At 43.8% G+C, this 21,947-nt stretch overlaps 1 protein-coding gene across 1 annotated transcript; it reads right to left on the minus strand.

The window, feature by feature from the left end:
• Positions 1–21,947, minus strand: grm3 (glutamate receptor, metabotropic 3). The gene is made up of 11 exons (XM_041837535.2): positions 21,599–21,947; positions 20,910–21,053; positions 14,587–14,856; positions 13,673–14,303; positions 3,464–3,706; positions 3,059–3,248; positions 2,024–2,333; positions 1,669–1,862; positions 1,383–1,515; positions 601–778; positions 1–442 (listed from the first exon to the last, which is right to left on the minus strand). The coding sequence occupies exons 1-11, from the start codon at positions 21,917–21,919 to the stop codon at positions 372–374; spliced, it is 2,685 nt and encodes an 894-aa protein (XP_041693469.2). The 5' UTR covers positions 21,920–21,947; the 3' UTR covers positions 1–371.

The raw sequence follows: 21,947 nt of genomic DNA on the forward strand, positions 1-21,947 counted from the left end.
CACACATACACAACACACTCCTATCACACATACACAACCCTAACACACATACACAACACACTCCTATCACAACCCAGCGCACAGTTATAAATAAATGAACACAGCCTCTTAACAAATCTATCAAAAACAAAGGCTCAAAAAATCCTCCTACAAAGTTTTTTTTTGTTATTTTGTATGTCTACAACAATGTCGATTCCATTATATATGTACAGCACTAGAAAATAATGTAATCATAATACACACTTTCTACAGACGTGAAACGGTACTGTGCTAGTCCACGTGGTGGGAGGAGGGGGTGTCAGGGGGGCACAATGTGTGCCTATTGGCTAAGTCTCTGGGGGGGTAGGGATAGAGAGGTGAGTGGGTGGGCGTCACAGAGAGGAAGTGGTGGAGTCAACGATCTCTCTCCCATTACACACTGTCGGTACATACTGGGCACTCACTGATGTGTGTGTGTGAGAGAGTGAGAGAGAGAGAGAGAGAGAGAGAGAGAAAAAAAAATGGGAAGAAAAAAGATTGAGGAATTGAGTTAAATTACACCTCTGCAACATAAACAAACCATGCTCAGTGGTCAGTGTCTTTGACCTAACTGAACCATACCGTGTGAAGCGTATGTGGTGGCAGGACCACTGACACTGAAGCGGTTGATATTGAGGCGGAGGCTGGTGACATTCTTCTGTGGTTGGAACATGATGATGTGGACCTTGGGAGCGAACATACAGCCCAGCACCACGAAACCACTGAGACTGACAGAGATACACATGGTGGTGGTCTGGACCTGTAGAGGGAGACAGAGAGCATGGTAACTCCACTGGAACAGAGGAGCAGAGGAAGGGAGGATTCTTTTTATGGACATATGCATGAACAGACACAAACGCACACATGCACGTGTTCCTGCTTCACACACACACACACACGCACAAACGCACGCACACACACACACACACATACCATCTCACAGGCAAGGCCAGAGTGTGTTTGCGTGTCTCTCCCTACCTGACTAATCACAAAGTCAAATGACCAAGACCAAAGCAGCGGTTCGTCTTTTCCACAGCCTAAGGCTGTGTGTGTGTGTGTTTTGTAAGGATCAGGTAAACACACTCCCTCCTCTTGCTCTGTTTGTCAGCAGTTTGTCAGTACCTGGCAGTTATGTCTGTGAGGGACTGCTTCTTGGATTAACATTAATATAAGGGTGCACATAAAACAGTTAGATATCCTGTCAGCTATCCTGTAGCCAGTGACATTAGAAGACAGCAGTGAGTCTTAATAAAAAGTGTTGTAAAAATAAAGGTTGTGTACATGTTTTTGTTTATGCACACACGTGTGTGTGTGTGTGTGTGTGTGTGTGTGTGTGTGTGTGTGTGTGTGAACCTTGCTCTCACCCTGTAGTCACTGGATGTGACATAGAATATGGGCAGGAAGGCTAGCCAGATGATACAGGTTGTGTACATGGTGAAACCTATGAACTTAGCCTCGTTGAAGTTCTCTGGACACTTCCTGGTCTTGAAGGCGTACCTAGCATCAGATAAAGGACAAGAAAAGAAAGAAAGACTAAATAATCCTTCAAGTCAAAAGCAATAAACAGAATAATACATCTTGAGAAGTCCACACACACACACACACACACACACACACACAAATACACAATCACACACACACACCACCTACACGGTACACAGGATGACCAGGAGCACATCATATACTAGTGACAGCAGCATGCTGGAGTCACGGACGTTACACTTCAGGATCACTGTCTGTCGTCGCTCCGGTAACGTAAACCTCCTGGTACCAGGAACCTCCAGCAGCAACCACACAGACACCATCACTAACTGGACCGATATCAGACTGAGACAGATAAACACCTGGGGAGGGGAGGCAAGGGGGGAGGGGGACACCATCATCAGATAGAGGAACACCATCATCATCTCAACTATAACTATCCATTCCTACATTTCCCTCCCTATCTTCCTCCCCTCTCCTTCCCTCTATCCCTGTTTGATTGACAGCTAGGATGACCTCTGACCTGAGAGGTGGGGCTTATGAAGCGCGGCCTCGTGGTCCCGCCTCCATCCTTCACCCCGCTGAAGATCCGGGCGATCCGATTCGTCTTGGTGAGCAGGGCTGAGTAGCAGACAGCGAATGAGGTGCTGAGGCCGAGGCGTCGCATGGCGCAGACAGCAGGCGAGGGCTTGGCCAGGAAGAGGAAGGTGAGGGAGTAGGACATGAAGACACCCAGCAGTAGGATGTAACACAACTCTCTGCCTGACGCCTTCACCAGGGGCGTGCTGTTGTGTCTCACAAACACCCAGAACACCAGAGATGTACACAGGAACCTGCAGAGGGAGAGTAGATCAGTTTCAGTTTACTTTATTGAATCCCCTAATTCATTTAGAATTAGTACTAGGCCTAAACAAAAACCTGCACTTTAAGCCTATGCCCAGGGCTGTTTTGGGGCAAAACATTTTAGTGGCCTCCCTCTTAGCATGGCGGAGAGAAAAATGTGCAGGTTTAAAGTTAATGTCCTGCAATTCTACACATTGTCCATGGGGCAGAGAGAAAATGTTGCAGTTTTAAAAATAATTTCATGCGATTCTACTTATTTTGTCATGGGATGGAGAGAACATTTCGCAGTGTTAAAGCTAATTCCCTGCAGTTGTACACATTTTACCATGACTTATGCCATGTTCATATGATATCTGAGTGAGCGTGACTAACAAAATCAATGGGGGCCCCATGCAGGTCAGGGCTCCTGGGCACATGGCTTGCGTGCCCGGTCAGTAATTCGGCAAAATGTTTAAATAGCTGACTAACTTACCTAGCAATCTATAAAATGCTAGCTGACATGGTCTAATTGATTGACTGTCAGTGACTGACATCATAAGAGAAAAACTGCTGATGCAATTTCGATTGCACGTAGTGTATTGTACTATGCTATCTCTTACCAGTAAGATGAGACCCCAACTGACTTCCAAAAATGATATTTTTTATTTTTTATTTTTGGGGGGGTCGGGGGCCAACTGGTGAGACTAATCCCCATTCCTCTCCTCTAAAGTCTCACCCGACAATGGCGATACTGATGGGTCCGATGGCCCAGGCGTCCTCCCACATGATGTAGTCCTCGGGCAGGTCGTAGCAGGAAGTGAGGTCTTCACTGGGCCACTGGCCGGGGGCGCAGGGCGAACAGGTGAACTCATCAGCCAGGTACTCATGAGCCTCACACGCCGTACAGATCCAACAACAGTACTCTCCTACAAGATACAGGTATAAAACATACACATTAACTTTGGCAGAGTTTATGTTAGAAAAGGAAACTACGATGTTTACATGAAAGCCAGCTGCTCCAATCATTTCATTCTTCCAAAACACATTACACTACTACACTCTACTACACTCTACTAGTACTGTCACTAGATCGCAGTGAGCAGCCTGCTCAAAGCCCTATGTGTGTGTGTGTGTTCCTCACCAGCCTGCATCTTCTTCATCTCATTGCGGGCACACGGGTCACTGCACTGGGATGGGGGCACCACCTCCCTTGGCCAGCGAATCAGGTCGCTGCTCAGGCTCAGAGTTTCTGCCCACTCGCCGATGGGCACATAGCCATAGCGATCAGCGTTGCGCTGGTAACTGAAGATATTGTAACGTCCCATCCCGTCGCCATAGGGATCAAACTTCACCACGGTCTCACTGCCGAGAGGAGAGAAGGGAGCTGAGAGGGAGATAAGGATGAGGAGAGAGAGAGAGAGAGAGAGAGAGAGAGAGAGAGAGAGAGACAGACAGACAGACAGACAGACAGAGACAGACAGACAGACAGACAGACAGACAGACAGACAGACAGACAGAGCGCGAGAGAGACAGACAGAGAGAGAGAGATACATACACAGAGAGAGACAGAGAGAGAGAGACAGAGAGAGAGAGAGAGAGACAGAGAGAGAGAAAGAGAGACAGACAGACAGGTAGAGAGAGAGAGAGAGAGAGAGAGAGAGAGAGAGAGAGAGAGAGAGAGAGAGAGAGAGAGAGAGAGAGAGAGAGAGAGAGAGAGAGAGAGAGGAGGGGCGATGAGGAGAGTGGAGGGGCGGAGTGGTGAAAGAGAATGGTAGGGTATTAGAGGAGAGAGATGAGGAGAGAAGATAAGAAACAGAATGGAACTAGTGTCAGGATTTCAATTTAATTTAAAGACGATTTGAACAAAGCAGTGTCACAGAGGAGTGTATTGAATTCCAAGACATAAATCACATAAGAGCCAGTCGAAGTGACAAAGTGAGAATGTTGTAGCAAGTGTATTTAGTGGTTTAACCCTGTGTTACAGCATCTCACTGAGGTCAATATACTGTGCACAGCAACACAACTGCAGCGAGTAAGAGAGTGTTGCACTAGTGTTAACTAACTTGGTTTGAACCCTTGGGGAGCTAACACGAGTCTTCAGGTTTCAGGAAAGGTTACTCATCTCCTCACTACAAGATGAAACATTAGTGTTTACCCCTCTGAGGTAGGCTTATACAGAGCTGAGACTGAGATTGAGGGTATATTGCAACAGTGTTTCCATGAACAAGATCGAGTCAGCGTGTGTTTACTGATGGGTTGTAAATGCTCAGTGTGTCATAGTGAGTTCTGTTTCCCATGATGCTGCTGTGTGCTTTATATAGACCCTGTGTTTTATATAGACCCTGTGTTTTATATAGACCCTGTGTTTTATATAGACCCTGTGTTTTATATAGACCCTGTGCTTTATATAGACCCTGTGTTTTATATAGACCCTGTGCTTTATATAGATCCTGTGTTTTATATAGACCCTGTGCTTTATATAGATCCTGTGTTTTATATAGACCCTGTGTTTTATATAGACCCTGTGCTTTATATAGACCCTGTGTTTTATATAGATCCTGTGTTTTATATAGATCCTGTGTTCATATGCACCTCAGGATCAGGTCATATAAGGACTACCATCTACTGTACACGTGGTATTCTAGAGGGGACACAAGGGTCAGGTTAAGCCTATCCGTGGGCTATGCATGTTTGGTGGTAACATGCATCTTTCGTCCTGATCTTGTCTTGATCTTGTCCGTTTACACTTATAAGATCTGATCAAAATCAGTTCCCAATGCATCTTTTAATTGTCTACACCTGTCCGAAAATGTGGGCACCACCAGAACGTGGACATACTCTGGACACAGGAAGCATGATAGCACCAGGTATAAACAGTGCTTCTGTGTGGATAGGCTCTGTTAGGACCTATTCTAACTGGTTTAGAGCACATGGTTCTGAGAATTGTGGCAGACTGGAACTAAAGCTGATATTATTGTGTGTGTGTTTGTGTGCTGACTAGGACTAGAAGAAGAATGGAGTGTCAGACCAGAGAGGGTTTGGGGCTTATGAAATCCATATATCACAAAGACAACCTACATCTCTTTCCCCCTCCTTCTTATGCCTCTCTTTCTCTCTTTCCATCTCCCTCTCTCGTTCCCTCCCTCTCTCTCCCTCCCTCTCTCTCCCTCACTCTCTCTCCCTATCTCTCCCTCTCTCTTTTAGGATATAGGCAGTGTTTAGGTTTCTTTCAAAGATAAACGTTAAATGATTTCAATTATGAAAAGCTGATAAGAACTTTAGACTGAGAATAGATGAGAATTCTTGATACTACAAAATATAGTCCATATCTATATAATAAAGCAAAATAGCCACACACACACACACACACACACACACACACACACACACACACACACACACACACACACACACACACACACACACACACACACACACACACACACACACACACACACACACACACACACACAGAACTGAGACCTTGCTGACAGTCAATACATAACTGTATAACACTGCAAGTTACAGACACTGCAACACTGCAAGATTAGTTGTTTTTTATCACTTTGGTACTATTTTCACAAGTATGTGGTGAATTGTCCAAACTTAGTACATAACTTCAAACTGGTAACACGTTACACAGCCTGTCTTAAATTCAGAACCTTTCATTGTGCATTCATTTTGTTCGTAGACATTTCACCACACAATCATTGATCCAAAATCTAAGTTTACTGTGACATATAATGAATTCATTGGTTTAATCACCAAAACATAACATAATAATATCTTCTAAATTTAGTTATTTTAACAACTAGTTAATCCAATAGCAAAAAATGTAAGATACATGTTTCCAAATTGCCTTTTGAATGTAGTATGCCACAGTACTGTAAATGACAGTACATTACACTGTTTTCACACTAGGCAATACACTTACACTACCCATTAACGTTGACTGAACAGCACATTTCCATCATTTCTATCCCATGTATGATCAAAGGTGTGATCATTGAAGACATCTTTCACAATGTAATCAAATTAATGAAACTAAATAAATAATGTTTTGCAGGCACTAGTTTGCATCAAGCCTGTCTTGAGCATTTGGCCATAGGTTCTCATCGACATCACAGTAAATATCCTCATTGTTCATGCACCTGGGGAAAAACCTTTTGGCATGGTGAATCCAAGCCTGACATAGGTCTGGACTGAAATCATTTTATGCCTCATCCATGGCCTGAAGGAGGGTGGTACGCTCATGGGGATGGCAATCATACATCTTCCACCTGTATTGTAATCATGTATTGTATTTTACAGTATTGTATTGTTATTATGTATTGTGGTGGTCCTGGCTCAGTTCGTAAGAGCATGCCACTAGCAACACCAGAGTTGTGGGTTCGATTCCCACTGGGTTCACATACCAAAATGTGTGGGCTGTTGTCACTTTGGATAAAAATGTCTGCTACGTAAATGGCATATATTACAGTACTGTATTGGCCAATGCAATTTTAGTAAAGCAAAAAGACCCCAGCAACTTCATTTTGGATACATGTTTACTGTATAGGGGCTGCATTTCTTTATTGTTTTGGACTTTCTAGAATATTTGCGTATTGCTTTGGTATTTCTGTACTGTAGGCGCTAGAAACACAAGCATTTTGCTGCACCTGCTGTCCAATCTGCTAATCTGTGTACCAAACCAATAAACTTTGACTTGATTTGTAACATACGTACATCTCTTCTTGTCAATATCAGATTTTTTAGAAACTTACTGTGGAGTAAAATCATAACAGTCATCATCATAGTAGTGCATTCAAGTATATATCATACTTTTTATTTTTCTACTTTACAGACATACATTTTCATTATGTAGTTCTCAAAATCTGTAGTAGACAAACCAGTTTACATATAAAATCTATAGGTTTACCAAACATTAAAGTGATCATCAATTAAGAGCAGTTGGATTAAGTAATAGTAAAATGTATTTTATCAAAAGAGAAGAGAATCATATCAAAAGTAATGTGAGCATTGCATTGTGAAAGGCAATTACTTTATATGAACATGTACTGCAATGTGAAACATGTATTTCTAGATGAAACACTGATTAAGTTTGGTGAAAAAGTGGCTGTATGATTTTGTGTGTTGTACTTTGTCAATTGAAAATGTGCTTAGAGTTTTGAAACAACTGCCTTTTTGATTATCTTTGAGTTTTGTACTTCACATACTTGTGAAATGTGCACCAAAGCGATAAAAACCCCTGAAGATTTTATGACTGTGTAGACCTGACATAGACAAGGTGGTAGAAAAAACAGCCTGGTCACCTGTGATACAAGTCAGTATTTGCCGTCCATCCATGTCTGAGGACATTGGGAGTTGAAATGGGAAAATGGCCACTAGGGGCAATAGTAAGCATCTGCCTCTGATTCCAAAGGTTGCAAGTTCGAATCCAGCGATAGAAAGTTGTTTTAGATATTTTTGTTTTAAGCCTATCCCAAACCTTAACCCTTACCTTAACCATTAAGAGTTAATGCCTAACCTTAAGAATTTCGAGTTAATGCCTGATCTTAACCCTAACCTTAAAAATTCAGAGTTAATGCCTAAACCTAACTTTAAACACTTTGAAATATTCAGTTTGGAACAATGTCGAAAATTGACATTTGGAACAACTTTGAAATATAAAGTTTGAGAAACATGGACAAATGTCTAATTCTGACATGAGACCGTGAGAGCTGGTTGAGAAAAAAATACAACAACAGAAAAACATGCTATCAGATCCCCACCCCCACCAGTAGAGGCCTTTGTTTCTATGGCTGTGTGATCTAGTTCATTCAGGTTTGGTGCCTTGTGGGAATGGAAGCCTGTGTCCACTGTTCACTCACATAGATGTGAGCTTCTCTCAATACCAACTGCTGAACACACACACACGCACACGCACACACACACACACACACACACACACACACACACACACACACACACACACACACACTCCTAACAAACCCGTAAACTGTTCGTCCTGCAATTTCCTATATTATGTTCTATGTGACACAGTATCTGACCCTATCAGTCTAGAGAACATCTGTAGCCCAGGGTGAAGACACATCGCTCCCCTCAGCTTGTTCTAACAGGTTAGGAGCTCTGGGAGACTCCAGTTCAGGCTCTAAAGTTGGCACAAGTCTCCTCAGGTCTCCCCAGCAGTATCTGCTATGTGTTGAGCGCTCTAGTGGAATAACCACTGTCCTAGTCCACACTGACATTGGAAAGAGGCTGAAGTTAGCAAAGTCTGCAGCTTTACGTTAGACAGTAAAGCACTGCACTGCTTTCATATGCAGAGCAAGTCTGTCCACACCATCCGTCTATTGCTTACTGCTACAACAATGCTCTCTCGCGTTCTCTCTCTAGCTCTCTCTATCCAGAGACTAATGCAGCAGGCTTTCTCTAACACTGAAACAGCTGGAGCTACACTACAGCGATTAAGACTAGAGAAAAACTGAGGAAAGTTAGAAGAGAAAGAGTCAGAGAGAGAGAGAGGAGAGCGAGATTTCATTCTGAGAGCAAAAGGTTTATAATAGTTTAAAAAACATGCATAACTTGACATAGTTGGGAGAGTCTTTATTATTCTAGATTAATTAAAAGTAAGGGGAAGAGGAGTTTTCATTCAGAGGTTCAGAAATTAATTACGCTCTCTGCCATATCGGGGTAACGTGCTGGCCGCAGGGGTTTGTGGGTATTACAGGGAGGAGGAGAGACAACCCCCTTTAATCCAATGAAGGGGGAAGTGAGGGAATACATAATCTGATACTGCAGCACATGAGAGAAATAGAGAGTGAGGGTGGGCGGGTGAGAGAGAAAGAGAGAGAGACAGTCCACCTGGCTGGCTGTTAATTAGCTGATGTCACCACACACTAGGGGACAGGTAACATTTAGACAGGATAAAACAGCTTTGTGCAACATATGCTCAGATAATCTTCACGGAAAATACTCCTCTCCTCTCCTCTACTGTCCTTGCTGTAGATGGGTGATTTGGAGATCCCAGAGGCTCTCTCTCCCTCTTTTCCCCTCACACTCTCTATTTCTGTTCATCCCTCTTTTTCATCATCTTTCTCATCCACCCTCACTAGCATCTTCAGGGCTGCAATGTAAAGTGGTGTGTGTAATGTGCATTAGGCACACTGAGCGTGTGCGTGTGTGCGTGTGATGTGTGTGATGTGTGTTAGGCATGGGGAGTGTTCAGTCCAATCAGGAGTGTTTGGGGTGATGATGACCTCATACATCTGTGTCCCAGGGAGAGTGAGCGTGTGTCGGGAGAAGGAACAATCGTGTCAGAAACAACACACACACAGCTACACAGCACTGCAGGGTTACATAGAGTGTACACCAACACACATACACAAAACACCACTATGGGCTATATCTGTTCTCTATGTGGTCTTTCTCTCCTGGGATAGAGATTCAGAGTGGACAGCAGACAGAAAAGAAGAGATAGAAGAGAGAGAAAAGAGAGAAGAAAGGAAAGAGGCACCATAATAGGACAGGAAAGGAGATAAGAGAGGAGTGATAGAGGAGACAAAAGAAGGAATAGCAGGGGAGAGGAGAGGTGATAGAGAAAAGAACAGAGCCAGTGGTCGAGAAAGAAAAAGAGTGATAGACAAGATAAGAGAGGAGACAGAAGGGGACTGACAAGAGGAAAGAAGAGATAGCAGAAAAGGAAAAGGAATAGCAGAGAAAGAAAGGTGTGAGATAAAAGGATGAGCTAAAGGAAGGGGAATGAGGGATGGAGTGGAGGAAAGGAAAGGAAAAATAACAGCCAGGGAAGAAGCTTGTGAAGAGTTTATGAGTGGGAAGCACTGTTATCAAGTGTGACGAGAGAGGGGGGAGGGGGAGAGGAGGAGAAAGAGAGGGAGAGACAGAGTGAGAGAGAGAGAGGGAGAGAGAGTGAAGGTTGTTCTCTGGCACATAACCGTTACAGTAAGCTCTCAGCTCAATAGCGCCCTGAAGGCACAATGCCTCTCCTCGCTCTGCTAACACACACACACACACACACACACACACACACACACAGACACACACACACGCACGCACGCACATGCACTCATAAAAGAGCAGAGGAGAGGGAATATCACACATCTATGACAACTATTTGAACAGGAGGTTGCCTGTGTGTGTTTGTGTGTGTGTTGACTGATCTGAGCTGCAGATGGGGGTGGGTAGGTGGGAGTTGAATGACGGCTTTAAAAAGTGTGTGGGTTGGGGGTGTCTGCGATTTCATGGCAGCAAAAAACAAACATCTCAAGCTGTCGTTTTGTGCAAATCTCTGAGTGTGTATAAGTGAGTGTGTGTGTGTGTGTGTGTGTGCATCCGTGCATGTGTGTGTTCAGCAGTTGGCATTGAGAGAAGCTCACATCTACAGGATTACTTCGACAATTGGCCATAGTGTCAGCTTCATTACCATAGCAACAGCATAGCTACAGAGAGGGGTCTGTTCTAGCGTTGAGAGGGCCTCATCCTCCTCACCTTGATCATCACCAGTGTACCACATGTCTATCTATTCCGAACTGTAATATACAGGTAACTGCCAAAATAAAGGAAACACCAACTTAAATTGTCTGGCAACTCGTGGGCCACCACGAGCCGCCAGAACAGCTTCAATGCGCCTTGGCATAGATTCTACTTGTGTCTGGAACTCTATTGGAAGGATGTGACATCATTCTTCCATGAGAAATTCCATCATTTGGTGTTTTGTTGATGGTGGTGAAAAACGCTGTCCTGGGTGCCGCTCCAGAATCTCCCATAAGTGTTCAATTGGGTTGAGATCTGGTGACTGAGACACACACAAACACACATACACCCGTTAAATCCCCTATGCTCCTTCGAAACCCCTCTTTCAAAGTTAAAGAGATCTCTTCCTCTAGCTATGGTAACCAAAATAAAGGGAGGTAGGGGGAGAGAGGGAAGGGAGGAGAGGGGAGATCAACTTTAGGGATGCTAGCAGATCAGATAAGACTCCCCCATCTCTCTCACTTTCTCTCCAGCCCTCCCTAACTTTTCAGACTTATCTTTCCCACCTCCACTCCTCTCCTGCTCACTGGAGGCTGGGCTGCCTCTCTGCCTCTCCCCTATCTCTCTCCTTCTCACCCTCTCTCCCTCTATCTCTCATTCAATTCAATTCAATTTAAGGGCCTTATTGGCATGGGAAACGTATGTTAACATTGCCAAAGCAAGTGAAGTAGATAGTAAACAAAAGTGAAATAAACAATAAATATTAACAGTAAACATTATACTCAGAAGTTCCAAAAGAATAAAGACATTTCAAATGTCATATTATGTATATATACAGTGTTGTAACAATGTGCAAATAGTTAAAGTACAAATGGGAAAATAAATAAACATAAATATGGGTTGTATTTACTCTCTCCCCCTCTATCTCTCCTTCTCGCTCTCTCCCTCAGACAGTCATGCTCTGAGTCCTTTGATTTGCAGCTTGAGAAATGAAGATGTGGAATTTCAAAGAGAATCCTCTTCTGCTGATTCATACTGTCCCACGCCACCAGCAACTCATCTCTACCTCTCTGCCTCCATCCCTCGCTCTATCCCTCTCTCTCCACCTCACTCCCTCTCACTATTGCTACCTTTCTCTCCTTTCTCTCCACCTCTCCCCACTTCAGTCTGCCTGTCAGTCACCATATGCCCAAACCTCCCACTTTTCTCTGTCTCTGACTCCCTCTCCCAGTCTTTCTAAAGCTGTAGTGGCAGAGCTGTTTGTTGATGTATTTTGATGTCCCCAATTGGTAATGGTTAGCAGTGGAGTAAGCACCTCAATACCTGTCTGTCTGTCTTTCCTACAGCAGTGTATTTATTCCTCTGTCTTTGTACCCCACCTGCCACTCAACCCAATCCTATTTCCCCTTCTTTCTTCTCTCCAGTCTTCACACACACATACACACACACACACACAATCTCATTATTACTTCTATAGGAGTCTCTATTATAAAATGGAATGTCATTAGTAGACATGATAGAATATGGGGTTGGATTAACTTGAGCTGTGATTCGTCACACCTGCTCTGTGCTGTCGTATCAATTACATACAGCTAATAAATGCCAATGGCAACTAGCAAGCATGACCGTACATGTTAATTAAGGTGAATTGTTCTTATACGTTTCATGTTGCTATGCTTGCGAAAGCAATGCTTGCATCATTCTCCCCTTCTCTCTCTCCTACTGAACTCTCGTTCCTCCCCTTTCATCTCTCTCCCTCCCCTCAAAAAGACCACCAGTAAAGTTCATGTTGAGCATTCCCCTTTACCTCTCTCTTTTTAACTCCCTCCCTCTCTCACTCTACCGCTCCCCTTCCATTCTCCCAGGTGTACAGTACTGACCTGTGAAGCTGATGTTGTGGAAGTAGTTTCAGTACTGACCTGTGAAGCTGAGGATCAGTAGGTAGTTTCAAATAGTACTGACCTGTGAAAATTATGATCAGTAGGTAGTCACAGTACTGACCTGTGAAGCTGAGGATCAGTAGGTAGTTTCAAACAGTACTGACCTGTGAAAATTATGATCAGTAGGTAGTCTCAGTACTGACCTGTGAAGCTGAGGATCAGTAGGTAGTTTCAGACAGTACTGACCTGTGAAACTGATGATCAGTAGGTAGTCTCAGTACTGACCTGTGAAACTGATGATCCGTAGGTAATCTCAGTACTGACCTGTGAAGCTGAGGATCAGAAGGTAGTTTCAAACAGTACTGACCTGTGAAGCTGATGATCAGTAGGTAGTTTCAGACAGTACTGACCTGTGAAACTGATGATCAGTAGGTAGTTTCAGTACTGACCTATGAAACTGATGATCCGTAGGTAATCTCAGTACTGACCTGTGAAGCTGAAGATCAGAAGGTAGTTTCAAACAGTACTGACCTGTGAAGCTGATGATCAGTAGGTAGTTTCAGACAGTACTGACCTGTGAAACTGATGATCAGTAGGTAGTTTCAGTACTGACCTATGAAACTGATGATCCGTAGGTAATCTCAGTACTGACCTGTGAAGCTGAGGATCAGTAGGTAGTTTCAAACAGTACTGACCTGTGAAACTGATGATCAGTAGGTAGTCTCAGCACTGACCTGTGAAGCTGATGATCAGTACGTAGTTTCAGACAGTACTGACCTGTGAAACTGATGATCAGTAGGTAGTCTCAGTACTGACCTGTGAAACTGATGATCAGTAGGTAGTCTCAGTACTGACCTGTGAAGCTGATGATCAGTACGTAGTTTCAGACAGTACTGACCTGTGAAGCTGATGATCATTAGGTAGTTTCAGTACTGAGCTGTGAAGCTGAGGATCAGTAGGTAGTTTCAGACAGTACTGACCTGTAAAGCTGATGTTGAGAAGGTAGTCTCTGTAGAGCTTGCGTCCATCCAGAGCCTTCATGCTGTCACAGAGCTTGGTGGTGTTGGAACACAATGTCCTCTGCATCTTATGGAGGGCGTGGGCCATGGCGTATACCGCATTCACCACAAACATGATCTTGGACTCGGGCTCAAAGTTACTGTCATCCACCGATACACCCTTCTCACATGGAGGGAGGGAGAGAGACACCATCCCCCCTGCCCCAACTCCTCCTGCCCCACCTCCTCCTCCCCCTCCGCCAAGTGAGCACTGGAACTTCTGCTCCCAGAATTCCCGGTACCAGGGGTTGCGGCGGTTGTTGATTGGATCCAGAGATAGGAAGTAGCGGTTGAAAGCCGGCACGGGATTGGCCGCCAGTTCCAGGGTGATGGCCCCGTCGGCCGTGACCTCGTTGCCCTTGACGATGCTCTCCTGTGCCCCCCAGCCATCGCTGGCCACCCAGATGAAGGTGGCGTTGAGTCGTGCAGCGGCAGAGAGGAGTTCCCGAGCGTCATCACTCCTCAGGAAGAGAACCGCCACGCGGGCATTGGGCTTCTGGAGGAGTTGCCTGATCACTGCCTCATAGGACTTCTTAGCATTAGAGCGCCCCACCTGGACAGGAGGAGGTAATTAGTTATTTAAACTGGAACCAGAGAGAGTAAACAAAATTCAGGAAGAGGTCTATTACATAGAATAGCAGGCTAAAATACTATAGTATCACACTGTAGGGTTAACTCTAAACCCAACTCTTCTCCTGCTGTTTCTGTTTGACCAACCCCTCATCTACTCCATGCTTGTTCTTCTATATTCTAACCTAGGTCTACTCTTATCTCCTTCACTGTCAATCTACCTATATAATCTCCTGACAACCCTATCCACTCCTATTTCTTCCTACCTTCTCAGAGGTAGCGATGCAGATATTCCTCATTCGTGCTTCCTGTTCGAAAGCCTCTATGCCCGTCTCTCCGTAGTCGCCCTCTGATGCCACCGTGGACACGTAGGTCCAGTTGAACAGCCGCAGGATCTCTGCCATGGCCTTGGCCTGGTAGAAGTCAGGGGGCACCGTGCGGGCAAAGTAGTCGTAGCGCGTCTTGTCACTGAGCTTGGCACTGGTGGAGGCATAGCTGATCTGAGGGATCTGGAAGAGGCGGAGCAGGTTGGCCACCTGGGAAAGAGAGGCAAAAAGATGTGAGAAACGAACACACACAGAGATGATGATGCACACACACTTGCAAACACTCATCCATTAGTGTTGGACATCAGGGCTCTGGGGTTCATATTATATTCCTTTTTCTATGGTCACGTTCTCCTGATTGGGATTTTACACTCGCACGCTCGCACACACACAAACACACACACACACACACACACACACACACACACACACACACACACACACACACACACACACACACACACACACACACACACACACACACAAACACACACACAAACACAAACACACACACACACAGTACAGCTGTGTTGGTTTAGCTCATGTTTAATCCAGTTAGGGCATGGTTCTATGGCTCGTCTATATTTAATTTAATTCACAGCACAACTCTGTGAAGTTTTGACAACATGTCAGCATCTCATTAAATTAATAATCCAGGAGATTAAAACACACACACACACACACACACACACACACACACACACACACACACACACACACACACACACACACTGTACAGGTGGATATACTGACGTGTTTCTCCATCTAATCATATTACATGACTGCTATCTGAGTCATTTTGTGAACTATGATGTGAACATGGGAATACATTCCAGTAATGTGTGCAAGTTTGTGTGTGGACTGAGAGAGGGTGTAGTGACAGCATTTTTTATTTGTTACGTGAGTCAGATGTGGTTACTATACAAATAGCTGCTAGGCATCTATGGTTGTAAACTAACTAAATACCTATGACAGTATGTTTGTAGGAACAGATAACCTGCAAAGAACACATATAGGAAAACTCTCTCTCTCTCTCTCTTTCTCACACACACCACACACACACACACACAGACTGCTCTGAGGGCACACAGGCCAAACAACAACAACAACAACAACAACTGTCAGCCCAGAGAAAACAAGGACTAATTGTGTGTGATGAAAAAAAAGCGATGGAGGGATAACAATGCCTATCTGAGAGAGGAGGAGAGTGGGCTGAGGTCAGAATACACTGGGCTCTCCCCTCGGAGTGAAGGAGTGACAGCTTTTAAAGGCCCAATGCAGCCATTTTTATCTCATTATCAAATTATTTCTGGCTAACAATTAAGTACCTTAATTTGATTGTTTTAAATTTAAATGTTCAAAAAGATCATCTTAGCAAGAGACTGTCTGGGAGTGGTCTGAGTGGGGAGGGAAAAACTGAAAACTAGCTGTTATCGGCAGAGAGATTTGGAACTGTCTTTCTTATTGATGTCACCAGGCAGGCCAAAACTCCATCCCACCAAAACAGGCTGAAATTTCAGGCGGTCTTTTCAAACAGCTCTTACACTAAAAGGGCATTATCATAATTCTCACAATTTCACAGTATTATTCCAACCTCATAGTGTGGAAAAAAATATAAAAAACAGGAAAATCACAGAGAGATGGAGAGGAAAAGATGGGGTAGGAGAGTCAGAGAGAGCGAAACAAAAGAAAGAGAGATTGAGGAAAAACAGAGGGAGAGTTGGAGGGAGAGAGAAATTGAGAGATTAGGGATTTGGGTCAGATGGAGGAGAGGAAAGGAGAGGATGCTTTGTGCAGTCACACACAGCAAATTGGCCAGTGTTGATTTTTCAGTGTAACATTTCTAGTGTTGATTCAGGAGTTAAATTGAGTTAAATGAACACTCAGTGGTTTAAAACAACCCCCAGTGTTGGTATTAATAACCAGAGTTATTGTTTTACACTTTGGAGAGTAAAACAGTCCCATCAAAACCACGCCCATCATTATCATATTTCCCAGCATGCTCTACTGCAGGTGGATTTTTTTTGGGATTGTTTTGAATATCTGTGTTTTTGCATGTGCATTGAATGATTGGTTAATCTTATGCTACATAAAGAACATACCGTTTTCAAAACTAATCCAATCAAGTTAGTTATTTTTATTGCACCCGTTACTGATATGGTTATTCCAGTTTAAATGGTTTAGCTAGTCTTCTTATAATCTTTCTTAATCCTGACAGTCATTCTGAATGCAGGTTGCAGGAGAATAAAAATTGCAACTGTTGTGTATCCTAACTCTGGCTGGATTCCAATAGGAATTACACTTTACTTTGCAAGCCAGCGTAATGTGAATTAGAGGCCTGATGTGGCCTGTAAACCAGGAGTTTCCTAACACCACTGTGTTAGGGTAAAACTAGACCATCAAAGTATTATTATATTTTTATTTTTTATTTAACCGTTATTTAACCAGGTAAGCCAGTTGAGAACAAGTTCTCATTTACAACTGCAACCTGGCCAAGATAAAGCAAAGCAGTGCGATAAAAACAACAACACAGAGTTACATATGGGGTAAAACAAACATACAGTCAAAAATACAACAGAAAATATATATACAGTGTGTGCAAATGTAGCAAGTTATGGAGGTAAGGCAATAAATAGGCCATAGTGCAAAATAATTACAATTAGTATTAACACTGGAATGATAGATGATGTGAAAATAGAGATACTGGGGTGCAAATGAGCAAAATAAACAACAATATGGGGATGAGGAAGTTGTGTGGGCTAATTTCAGATGGGCTGTGTACAGGTGCAGTGATCGGTAAGGTGCTCTGACAACTGATGCTTAAAGTTAGTGAGGGAGATAAGAGTCTAGAATAACAGACTGGAAGCTTTAAATCATTGTTCTTCCTCTGTTAACCATGGTTACCTGCAACATGCCGTCATCATTGCTTTCCACAAAAAGGGCTTCACAGGCATGGATATTGCTACTAGTAAGATTGCACCTAAATCAACCATTTATTGGATCATCAAGAACTTCAAGGAGAGAGGTTCAATTGTTGTGAAGAAGGCTTCAGGGAGCCCAAGAAAGTCCAGCAAGCGCCAGGACCGTCTCCGAAAGTTGATTCAGCTGCGGGATTGGGGCACTACCAGTGCAGAGCTTGCTCAGGAATGGCAGCAGGCAGGTGTGAGTGCATCTGCACGCACAGTGAGGCAAAGACTTTTGGAGGATGGCCTGGTGTCAAGAAGGGCAGCGAGGAAGCCACTTCTCTCCAGGAAAAACATCAGGGACAGACTGATATTCTGCAAAAGGTAAAGGGATTGGACTGCTGAGGACTGGGGTAAAGTCATTTTCTCTGATGAATCTCCTTTCCGATTGTTTGGGGCATCCGGAAAAAGCTTGTCCGCAGAAGACAAGGTGAGCGCTACCATCAGTCCTGTGTCATGCCAACAGTAAAGCATCCTGAGACCATTCATTCAATTTTGCCTAAGAACACAGCCATGAATAAAGAATGGTACCAACACATCCTCCGTGAATATCTTCTCCCAACCATCCAAGAACAGTTTGGTGACGAACAATGCCTTTTCCAGCATGATGGAGCACCTTGCCATAATGCAAAAGTGATAACTACAGTGGGGGAAAAAAGTATTTAGTCAGCCACCAATTGTGCAAGTTCTCCCACTTACAAAGATGAGAGAGGCCTGTAATTTTCATCATAGGTACACATCAACTATGACAGACAAAATGAGAGAAAAAAAATCCTGAAAATCACATTGTAGGATTTTTAATTAATTAATTTGCTAATTATGGTGGAAAAAAAATAAGTATTTGGTCAATAACAAAAGTTTCTCAATACTTTGTTATATACCCTTTGTTGGCAATGACACAGGTCAAACGTTTTCTGTAAGTCTTCACAAGGTTTTCACACACTGTTGCTGGTATTTTGGCCCATTCCTCCATGCAGATCTCCTCTAGAGCAGTGACGTTTTGGGGCTGTCGCTGGGCAACACGGACTTTCAACTCCCTCCAAAGATTTTCTATGGGGTTGAGATCTGGAGACTGGCTAGGCCACTCCAGGACCTTGAAATGCTTCTTACGAAGCCACTCCTTCGTTGCCCTGGCGTTGTGTTTGGGATCATTGTCATGCTGAAAGACCCAGCCACGTTTCATCTTCAATGCCCTTGCTGATGGAAGGAGGTTTTCACTCAAAATCTCACGATACATGGCCCCATTCATTCTTTCCTTTACACGGATCAGTCGTCCTGGTCCCTTTGCAGAAAAACAGCCCCAAAGCATGATGTTTCCACCCCCATGCTTCACAGTAGGTATGGTGTTCTTTGGATGCAACTCAGCATTCTTTGTCCTCCAAACACGACGAGTTGAGTTTTTACCAAAAAGTTCTATTTTGGTTTCATCTGACCATATGACATTCTCCCAATTCTCTTCTGGATCATCCAAATGCACTCTAGCAAACTTCAGATGGGCCTGGACATGTACTGGCTTAAGCAGGGGGACACGTCTGGCACTGCAGGATTTGAGTCCCTGGCGGCGTAGTGTGTTACTGATGGTAGGCTTTGTTACTTTGGTCCCAGCTCTCTGCAGGTCATTCACTAGGTCCCCCCCGTGTGGTTCTGGGATTTTTGCTCACCGTTCTTGTGATCATTTTGACCCCACGGGGTGAGATCTTGCGTGGAGCCCCAGATCGAGGGAGATTATCAGTGGTCTTGTATGTCTTCCATTTCCTAATAATTGCTCCCACAGTTGATTTCTTCAAACCAAGCTGCTTACCTATTGCAGATTCAGTCTTCCCAGCCTGGTGCTGGTCTACAATTTTGTTTCTGGTGTCCTTTGACAGCTCTTTGGTCTTGGCCATAGTGGAGTTTGGAGTGTGACTGTTTGAGGTTGTGGACAGGTGTCTTTTATACTGATAACAAGTTCAAACAGGTGCCATTAATACAGGTAACGAGTGGAGGACAGAGGAGCCTCTTAAAGAAGAAGTTACAGGTCTGTGAGAGCCAGAAATCTTGCTTGTTTGTAGGTGACCAAATACTTATTTTCCACCATAATTTGCAAATAAATTCATTAAAAATCCTACAATGTGATTTTCTGGATTTATTTTTCTCAATTTGTCTGTCATAGTTGACGTGTACCTATGATGAAAATTACAGGCCTCTCTCATCTTTTTAAGTGGGAGAACTTGCACAATTGGTGGCTGACTAAATACTTTTTTCCCCCACTGTAAGTGGCTCGGGGAACAAAACATTGAACAATGGCCAGGAAACTCCCCAGACCTTAATCCCATTGAGAACGTGTGGTCAATCCTGAAGAGGCGGGTGGACAAACAAAACCCCACAAATTCTGACAAACTCCAAGCATTGATTATGCAAGAATGGGCTGCCATCAGTCAGGATGTGGCCCAGAAGTTAATTGACAGCATGCCAGGGCGGATTGCAGAGGTCTTGAAAAAGAAGGTTCAACACTGCAAATATTGACTCTTTGCATAAACTTCATGTAATTGTCAATAAAAGCCTTTGACACTTATGGAATGCTTGTAATTATACTTCAGTATACCATAGTAACATCTGACAAAAATATCTAAAAACACTGAAGCAGCAAACTTTGTGAAGACCAATACTTGTGTCATTCTCAAAACGTTTGACCACGACTGTACACCAGTGATTTTGCTGTGCAGAGGAGTAGAAGAGGAGGATTTATGCTGAACTATGTAAATCACCTTACTCTGTCACAATACCATATCACTGGATGTGTGTGAATGGACTTGTTTGTGTGTGTGTCTGTGTATGTGTGCGTGCATGTGTGGTACTTGTGTCTGTTCAGCCAGGTCACTCGAGATCCAAGGTGATATTTGACGTTTGTCCAGGATGTCGGGAGATGCCTTCAAAGCCGCCACTAGGGGCAACGATGAGCGCTACTCCGGCAACGATGAGCGCTACTCCAATCAAGTAGGCTTGCAGCACATTATTTAAAAAAATCTTTTTTTACTCTATCCCAAACCTTAACCCTTACCTTCACCATTCGGAATTAATGCCTAAACTTAGCCGTCAAGATGTTTCTGATTTAACCCTATCCCAAACCTTAACCCTTACCTTAACCATTCGGAATTAAAGCCTAAACTTAGCCGTCACGTTGTTTCTGATTTAACCCTATCCCAAACCTTAACCCTTACCTTAACCTTTCGGAATAAATGCCTTAACTTAACCCAATGGTCAAACGTTGAATACTGAAGTCAAAACGTGTCAAACCATGTGATCTTGTTTGTGTGTTACCTGTATAGACACGCTGCTATAAGATCCTCCTATAACTCCAGCGATGGCCAGGGGACTGTCGTCCTGTAGAGCGTAGGATCCATCAGGACAGATAAACTCTGTATCGTCCACCTTGGTCAGAGACGCACGCACAAACTCCAGCGCCTGGGTAGTACACATACACAGTCTTGTATAACTAACCTTGTGGGGAAACACAATTCAGTCCCATTCAAAATCCTATTTTCCCTAACCCCTAACCTAACCCTAACCCTAACCCTAATTCTAACCCTAACATTCATTCTAACCTTAACTCTAAACCCCCTAGAAATATCATTTGACCCAAATGTTTGTTTGTTTACTATTATTGTGGGTACTTCTGGTCCCCACAAGTATACTTAAACACATCCACATACACACACACACAGCATCGCACACACAAACACCCATGTACATACACTCAATAAACACTTATTGAAAGACTGTAAATGTAATATTTTCAAATCTTTTGAAAGAAAAGGAGATCACAGTGTTTTTTGTGAGCTACAGTAATGCTTACTTTTGTGATTTCAAGGTCAAGCTTATTATGCCATTTGTATAAATGTTCTAGAGCAAGAGCTCAGAAAGAAAAAGCAGGAAGCAATAAAGAGTGTGTGTGTGTGTTTGTGCATATGTGTGTGGGTGCATGTGTGTGTGTGACATTGCTCACCAACCTGTTCCAGTGCGTATGTATCTCTAGAGCAGGTGTCCAGTATGTGAACTCCAAGACTGACTCCAGGCAGTAGAGTAGGATCAGAGTTGATCCTGTCTATAGCAAACAGCATGGCCTCCAACCTCTGGATCCCTCTGTCCTCGTTTACCCTCCCACACTCCTCTATTCCTCCCCCCTTCTCATGGACCGGGAACAGACCCCCAAGGACGAGGTCTCCCTCGATTCGGATCTCCCGACGGGGGTGAGGGGGGTCCACCCCGAGAGACACCAGCACACATCGACACAACACAGCTAAGAGGACTGTGGTGATACGGGATAACATGGTGGAGAGGGGAGGAGAGGAGAGGAGA

This window comes from Coregonus clupeaformis, chromosome 19 (assembly GCF_020615455.1).
Source record: "Coregonus clupeaformis isolate EN_2021a chromosome 19, ASM2061545v1, whole genome shotgun sequence".
Classification (NCBI taxonomy): Eukaryota; Metazoa; Chordata; class Actinopteri; order Salmoniformes; family Salmonidae; genus Coregonus; species Coregonus clupeaformis.

Bases quoted from the DNA above. Each gene is read 5' to 3' on its own strand.
- grm3 (XM_041837535.2), bottom strand. From the start codon at position 21,919: ATGTTATCCCGTATCACCACAGTCCTCTTAGCTGTGTTGTGTCGATGT. The intron at 14,857-20,909 runs GTAACACACAAA...TCTCTTTCCCAG, and splicing joins ATAGCAGCGTGTCTATACAG to GTGGCCAACCTGCTCCGCCT. The intron at 443-600 runs GTATGGTTCAGT...CACACACATCAG, and splicing joins CACCACATACGCTTCACACG to TGAGTGCCCAGTATGTACCG.